Source organism: Drosophila albomicans, chromosome 3 (assembly GCF_009650485.2).
Source record: "Drosophila albomicans strain 15112-1751.03 chromosome 3, ASM965048v2, whole genome shotgun sequence".
NCBI lineage: Eukaryota > Metazoa > Arthropoda > Insecta > Diptera > Drosophilidae > Drosophila > Drosophila albomicans.
This window is the reverse complement of record NC_047629.2, coordinates 19,705,150-19,713,240: the sequence shown is the minus strand read 5'-3', so window position 1 is coordinate 19,713,240 and position 8,091 is coordinate 19,705,150. Positions and strand designations below refer to the sequence as shown.

Sequence of the window (8,091 nt, the reverse complement as noted above, 5' to 3'; positions counted from 1 at the left end):
ACAGTTACAAATAGATCTATTTGAATTCGGATATGTTCTAGCATTCGGATAAACATACGACTTGATGTAAGAGAACCATATTTACAAGACCTCTGAAGCGAAATCTGACATTAGAGTTCTCTTTAATACTTCAGTCGATGTACATACATGTTTACTTAGAAAAGATCATAAAATCTCAATTTCAAACAATTCATTAGAGAGTAATGAAATTGAGTCCACAAAAATCCAGCAGGCTTAATAAACATAATTAGAAACAATCAAATCCAATTATAAAATCCATTTACAATTAGTTAAAATGGATTTAAAACTAAATTCCCTTAGCTTATATTACTTTAGGAAATAAAAAACAGAAATGTTTTAAAATTTTCAAATTTATTAAAGAAAAATTTGGGTCGCAGATTATTTATTTAATTTCTTACTTAAATGTACATAAACAAATATTTATTTATGCATGCCAACTGGTGTTAGGTATTATTTTCCACATGTAGAATAAAACAAAAGATTTCCTTAATTTGTAAGTAGAATTATTAACGACCAAAAATACCGCACAACATTCAATTTAATTGTTACCCACTAGCAAAAAAATGAACCAAATAGTAAATAACTTTTTGTGGTAAATTTAAAATGAATTTTGGTAAATTTTCATAAACCTTTTCCATGACTTTCAACATTAGTTTCTTACATCGATAGAATAGAAAACATTTGTACTTATGTAATTATTTATTGAATACATTCAAATCGTTTTTGTTTTGTTTGTTTGTCTTATATCGAAAAACAAGTTAACTATACCAAATACATAGACTATATTAATATTTAAATTCAGTGTACAAATTTGTGTGGTACACAATTAACAATTGCTATCAATTAATATCTATAGAAATCGTCGCATTTCGAGAAGTTTTTCAGTTTTTTGTTGTTTTAAATGCAATATTAGTAATTGTAGTCCAACTATTTTTGGAAAGGCTTATTGCAAAGGCATTAGGTCAACATAGTAATAGTAGTAGTAGTAGATTATTTCCATTCCACAACATTGTTATATAGTATTCTGTAATATCGTTTAGTGTATTCGAAACCGATTCGATTGGCAAATCCATGCGATTAAATAAGTGTCATAAAATAAAGTTAATGCTAAAAAAAAGTTGATGTCATTCGGGTCGTCCGACTTCTTTCTGCTTGAACTTGGTCGAGTACTTGTAGAAGTCGGACATCTCAAAGGGTTTGGTCACCTCCTTGTACGGCTGAAATGTGGCCTGCTGCACCACAGTCATGTTCTTCGGCGACTCGATGCGAATGTCGGGCGACAAACTGGCTGCCGCTGCAACTGTCGCTGTGACCACAGTCAACGGTGGCGACACCAGCGCAGTGGACAAGTTGTTGTTAACATTCGGACTGTTATTATTGTTATTGTTATTATTATTGTTGTTGCTGACTGGTGGCGGACGAGGCGGCGGCGTTGGCTGCTGGCTGTGATTGGGCTTGGGCGGCAGATGCCTAAATGGCGGTATATCAAGTGGCTCCAGTGCATACGACGTGGATATGCCCACAGTCTGCTCCATGGCATTCAGATACGAGGTGGATTGACTGAGCTTGGCAAACCGTTCGTCCGCATGCTGCAACGCCTTGGCATTGCCAGCTGCCGCATAGCCTGCTGGCGCATAATTGTGCGTGCCACGCTGCCCCGACATCGAGTAGTGTCTGCCGGACACCGACATCGATTGCGAGGAGAGTTTAATGCGCGGCTTGGCGGCACCAGCTGAGGCTGCGGCGGCGCTGCTGCCATTGCTGCTCACCGGACTGTGTGCCGAGGATTCGATTTGACGCACCACTGCTGGCCCGTCCAGTGACGATTCCAGCCACTGCTTGGACTTGGGCTTCTTCTCGATGGTCGTCGAGCACAACGAGATCTCATCGAGTGGCTTGCCAGCCTTGCTGTTGTAGCGTTGTAGTGGCGCCGCCAACATGTCGCTCGAATGGGATTTGGTTTCCGCTGCCATGGCGTTCATAGCCTGATTCTGCGACTGCTGCTGATGTGGATGCGGTGGCGTCAAGGCGGCAATGTGCGATTGTGAACGCCAGCGATATTGCTGCTGTTGATGCTGTTGCACGCTCTCCATCTCCACAGACATGTAACTGGGCGCCAGCGAAATCGCATCGAGTTGTCGCTGATGCTGTTGATGCTGCAACGAGGATTGCTCGTAACTGATGGCGCTGGGCGAGGCAAGGGGCGACACATACTTCTTGATGTTCTGACTCGATTTGATGAAGCCACCCTCGTTGTAGCTCTGATGTGTGGGCGACAAATAGTACTTGTCGCACTGCACAATAATGGGTTGTTGCTGGGGCGCCACATGCTGTTGCCTCAAGGTGGCCACGTTCGACGAGTTGGCCGAGTACATCGAAATGACATCGGTCTGCGAGCGTTGCTGTTGCTGCTGCTGTTGATAGGCAAAAGCATCCATGTGATGCAGCAGCATATGTTGTTGTTGCTGCTGCTGTTGTGGCAACTGTTGTCGCTGTGCCGTCTGTGCTGCATACTGCATCTGTATCTGGGCGGTGGGCGTGGGTGTGGGACGCTTCTTGAGGGCGCTCTTCACATGCGGATGCTGCTGCGACTGCTGCTGTGCCACGCCTATGACCAGCATATCGCCCATGCCGCCACCGCTGCCAGCTGGCTGATAATTATCATACTCGGAGCTGCGATTCGAATGCGTCTCCGAGTGTCGATTATTGTTGATATTATTGTTGTTATTATTAATGGTGTTGTTGTTGTTGATGTTATTATTGGTGATGTTGTTGTTGCTGCTTGTGCTCTGTTTGCGCCGCAACAGAGCGCTCCCGTTGTTGTTGTCCTTGCCCAGTTGTTGCAGCTGCTGCTCATGCTTATACTGCTGCGCCAACTGGGCAAAGAACTCATTGATCGTCATATGCTCATAGTTGCCATGGATGATGGCTGCTTCATGCTTTTGGATCTGCTGGAGCAGCCAGCTCTTTTCGCTTAGGCGCAACTCAAGGTTTTGCTTACGCGCTTCCAGCGATTCTCGCTTACTGCTCGTTCCCCGTTCATCAGGAGCATGTGCGAGATTTCCGCTAGACGCGGAAGTACTACTTGGGCCAACATTATGATTGTTGTCAATACTATTAGCGTAATTGTTGTTATTGTTGCTAGTGTTGCAAAGGGGGGTGATTCGGTTATGCGTTGCCAGTTCCTCATTTTGAATACTGGCCATAGTCCTCGTCCGTGGCGATTTTAATTGCATTGCCCAGCACTGGACTCCATGAGTAGACTGCTTCGTTCAAACATTTATCGAGAATAATCGCTTACATTTATCGGATGATTAGCGGTGGTTGCGGTGCAAATGATTGGTTGTTTGGTTGGTTGGCTGATCCTAGAAAGACATTAAGCAGTCTTCATTCAATCAAATGTTCTCGATCAGCATCACAATTTAAAACATAGTTTGGAGTTAGCATTAAATTTTGTAATTTCTGTTTTTGTTTTTACTTTTTGTTTGTTAGGGAGACGTGCACAATATAAAGCTTATTAAGAGTCGTTCGTTGTGTACAGCTTCAACATCAAGTTGCCTTTACCACCTGCACCACAACCACTGCCAAAAAAAAATAGAGAGTTCAATGAGACTGTTCCCAGAACGAAACATACATAATGGGGAAATATGTATTTTATACCCACATCCAAAAAACACGCGAGAAATGTACATAAATACATACATATGTAAAAATGTGACGTATAAATTTAAATACGCACAGTGGTATATTTTTAATTGAAATGGTAAACTGTACAAGGTGATAAGAGCCACACACACACACAAAGACAGGTTCCAAGGGCAACAACTACATTTAAAATGCTCCCAAAAAAAATGCAAATGCAGCATTCAAAACATAATTAATTCCAAACAAATAATAGCGAAAAGCAAATGAAGGTATTTATGTAAGTATTTACATATGCAGCTGTGTATGAATTGATGCTTATGTATTTGTGTACATATGCTATCATAGTATGTGTCTACTCACCAATAGACGCCGTTGTCTTCTTCGTTGCCTTGTTTTTGTTGCCCAGCCTTAATTTCGATGTTGCTGTTTACAAATACTCCGCCTTTCTTTTTTTTCTTTCGTGTTATTAATGCTGTATATACGCCATCTGAGCAGAAAAAGCAGCAGAGGCCAGTTGCCCACAGTGTGCACACACCTGGTGACCTGGTGAGCACTTTGTTGTGTCTTTTGTTTTTATATTAGACAAAAATGCGGTCGCATAGCGTCGTCGCTGACGACACGGCGTCGTCACTTTTTTTTCGTCTTACACCAGCTTCTTAAGCAATTCACGAACACACTAACGTTTGCACATGTTAAACTATTTTATTTCATAAACTTTTAAACGAATAAACAGTTTAGCAAATACGTGTCGCTTTTAAATAATTGAAGCAATTATTTAATTGATAAAATGAAGTTGAAAAAACGAAACGAGAAGAATGCTTCCTGGGGGAGCTAATAAAGAACAAAAACTGGTGCTGGAGAAATATCGATGACAACTCTTATGTGCATCGATTTTTCTCCAGCTCGCTCATTGTGATCACATGCTGCTTATCGAATAGTGGTATTTTATTCGCCTCTTTTTCAAAATTGTTTACAATTATTTTCCTTAATTAACAATTAAAACTTATTAGGTTTGCGCGATAAATAAAAGAAAATCACTATATGAGTCTAGTTGTATTTTTAAATAATATACCATAATTATACAAAGCTTCAAATATTTTGTTTTTATACCAAACACCAATTGGTCAATCTGATGAAAATGTATCGATGTATCGTAAACTGATAAACAACACTCAAAAGTAACTATTTTTTACAAGATAAAACAAAAAGTTTAATGGTAATTTTTAAGCAAATAATATATAATTGAGCTAATAATAATAATTGGTAATATAATTGCTTCAATTATTATTTGCCAATAACCGCTAGTAATATATTACCCCATAAGAACAAATGCCCACACACGTCAAATTTGGCTACTATTGAGCTGCTTGAATATGAAGTTGTAGTGTTGTTAATAGCATACAACAGCAACCGTTACGACGGGGTCAAATTTAAATGATATATACCATTCAATATGAGTATCATTCGGCTTCAAACTATGCAATGGGAGTTACTAAATAGCTAAATTTGTTATTTAAATAAATGCTATTGGAAAAAAGAGAAAAACACAAAATGCCCACACACGACACAATTGACCGGCGTTGCAGCACGCCAGCTGTTGGACGGTGAAGTTGTAGTGTTGTACAACTAGCCGCATTCTATTGTGAATCATCCAACAGGCAAGTGAAGGTATTGTTCGCGAAGCATTCTCCTAAGTCTTCAATCAAAAATTACATAAATTTACGCTGTTAATTGTTTAAAAAATAACATATGTCATTGCAGTTGTTTAAAGCGCTCCCCAACTTGCGTGGCGCACGTGGAATTCTATCGCAAATTCAACGACAAACAAAAACGTGGAGTTGGCGTGAGACAATTGCCAACCAAGCAGCTTTTTCAACCAGTTCATTCGTCTCCTCCGCTACCCCCAAAGTCTGGGGCACCACAAAACAAAAACGCAACGTTAAATTACGTTCAGCAACAGCAGAGTATATCATGTCAAATCCAGAGATTGAAAAACAACTCGCTCCACTCCGAGAGCGGGTCCAGGAGCAGGGCAACCTAGTGCGTGAGTTGAAGGCCAATGGAGCACCTGAATTGGATGTGAAGAAGGCGGTGGCTGAGCTCAAGGCTCGCAAGAAGGTGTTGGAGGACAAAGAATTGGCTCTGACGCCCAGCGTGGTAAGCTTCGATCGTGCCCGCATGGAGGATCTGGTGAAGCGTCGCTTCTTCTACGATCAGAGCTTTGCCATCTATGGCGGTATCACTGGCCAGTATGATTTTGGTCCCATGGGCTGTGCCCTCAAGTCCAACATTCTGACGCTGTGGCGTCAGTTCTTTAGCCTGGAGGAGCAAATGCTTGAGGTTGATTGCTCCATGCTGACGCCAGAGCCTGTGCTGAAGGCTTCGGGACATGTGGAACGCTTTGCTGATTTGATGGTCAAGGATGTCAAGACAGGAGAATGCTTCCGACTCGATCATTTGATCAAACAGGCGCTTGAGAAGCTCAGCAAGGCAAAGGACGCCACGCCAGCGTTGCAAGCAGAGTGCGAGGACATCATCATCAAGTTGGATGGTCTCAACAAACAGGAACTGGCCGATGTGCTGGCCAAGTACAACATTAAATCCCCGCTGACTGGCAACGATTTGACCGAACCCATCGAGTTCAATCTGATGTTTGCCACCCAAATTGGACCCACTGGTCTGGTGAAGGGTTTCCTCCGTCCCGAGACGGCTCAAGGCATCTTTGTGAACTTCAAGCGTCTCCTGGAATTCAATCAGGGTCGTCTCCCATTCGCGGTGGCCCAAATCGGCAATTCTTTCCGCAATGAGATCTCCCCACGTTCTGGTTTGATTCGTGTGCGTGAATTCACGATGGCGGAGATCGAACATTTCTGTGATCCCGCACTTAAAGATCATCCTAAGTTCAGCAATGTGGCCAGCGAGCTCTTGACGCTCTACTCCGCCTGCAATCAAATGGACGGCAAGTCGGCACAACAAGCCACCATTGGCGACGCCGTGGCGAACAAACTGGTGGCTAACGAGACGTTGGGCTACTACATGGCCAGGATACAGCAGTTCCTGCACGCCATTGGCATTAAGCCGGAGTGCTTACGCTTCCGCCAACACATGGGCAACGAGATGGCGCATTATGCCTGCGATTGCTGGGATGCCGAGATCTTGACCTCTTATGGTTGGGTTGAGTGCGTCGGCTGTGCCGATCGCTCTGCCTACGATCTCAGCCAGCATTCACAAGCAACAGGTGTGCGTCTGGTGGCCGAGAAGCGTTTGCCTGCTCCCAAGACCGTCGAGGTCAGCGAAATTGTGCCCAACAAGCAGACACTAGGCAAAACGTTCAAGAAGGATGCTAAGGCCATCACTGAAGCACTGGCCAAGCTCTCGCTGGACGATATCAAACAAGTGGAAACACAACTGGCAGCTGGTGGACAGTATAAACTTACCTTGGGCGATGGTGCCACCCACGAGCTGGGCAACGAAACAATTTCCGTGAAGCATGCCACAAAGACGGTGCACGTTGAGGAGTTTATCCCCAGTGTGGTAGAACCTTCCTTTGGAATTGGCCGCATCATGTACGCGCTGCTGGAGCACAGCTTCCAGTGTCGGGAGGGCGACGAACAGCGTTGCTACTTCACGCTGCCACCAATAGTGGCACCTATCAAGTGCTCTATCTTGCCGCTGTCCAACAATGCCGAATTCCAGCCGTACACACAGAAATTGGCCGCAGCCTTGACGAAGGCGGAACTGTCGCACAAGGTGGATGACTCGAGTGGCTCGATTGGACGTCGTTACGCGAGAACCGACGAGATTGCCATTCCCTATGGCATCACAGTCGATTTTGATACACTGAAGGAGCCGCATACGGTGACGTTGCGTGATCGCAACACCATGAAGCAGGTGCGTTTGGCCTTGGATGCTGTTGTGGGCGTTGTGAAGGATCTGGCAACAGCGCGTCTCAGCTGGTCGCAGGTGCTGGAACAGTATCCGGCTTTTGAGCAGCAGGAGACTACCAAATGAATGACAACCATTTGAATACGCAACATCAAACTCACGCTCACTTGTTACATATAGCTGCTATGTATTGCATTTAAAATACTCCCATTTTTTATCACTTGCTTGAATTTTGGAAAATAAATGCTTACCCTCGCTACAATTGTCCCAAATTAAATGTTTTATTTAAAGAAAAAAAGAAACAATCATAATATAGCTCAACGTTTTCAAAATACAAATGTAACGGCTGAGCGTTGTTTACCAACACTGTAAGCTCAGTGCACAGCAAGTGAAAAAAACAGACTATGAATTAAAATTGTCACAATTTTAAGCGTAATGAATATTTCCACAATAGCTTAAATGAGTTTGCATTGTAAACAATTTGAAATTCACTTAAATAAATAATGTTTGCTTGCTGTATTTACTTGATATATTGTGACC

The 8,091-nt window shown here is 43.1% G+C and overlaps 2 protein-coding genes across 2 annotated transcripts; one reads left to right on the top strand and one right to left on the bottom strand.

Moving 5' to 3' along the window:
• Positions 1-376: 376 nt before the first annotated feature.
• Positions 377-4,509, bottom strand: LOC117570468 (putative uncharacterized protein DDB_G0271606). Its single transcript, XM_034252142.2, has 2 exons — positions 4,027-4,509; positions 377-3,386 (listed from the first exon to the last, which is right to left on the bottom strand). Exon 2 carries the CDS (start codon positions 3,255-3,257, stop codon positions 1,146-1,148), a length of 2,112 nt encoding a protein of 703 aa, XP_034108033.1. The 5' UTR covers positions 3,258-3,386; positions 4,027-4,509; the 3' UTR covers positions 377-1,145.
• A 684-nt stretch (positions 4,510-5,193) lies between these two features.
• Positions 5,194-7,834, top strand: LOC117569345 (glycine--tRNA ligase). Its single transcript, XM_034250478.2, has 2 exons — positions 5,194-5,334; positions 5,428-7,834. Exon 2 carries the CDS (start codon positions 5,638-5,640, stop codon positions 7,675-7,677), a length of 2,040 nt encoding a protein of 679 aa, XP_034106369.1. The 5' UTR covers positions 5,194-5,334; positions 5,428-5,637; the 3' UTR covers positions 7,678-7,834.
• The last annotated feature ends 257 nt before the right edge of the window (positions 7,835-8,091 follow it).

Excerpts from the sequence above, each read along its gene's own strand:
- LOC117569345 (XM_034250478.2), top strand. The coding sequence starts at position 5,638 with ATGTCAAATCCAGAGATTGAAAAACAACTCGCTCCACTCCGAGAGCGG.
- LOC117570468 (XM_034252142.2), bottom strand. The coding sequence starts at position 3,257 with ATGCAATTAAAATCGCCACGGACGAGGACTATGGCCAGTATTCAAAAT.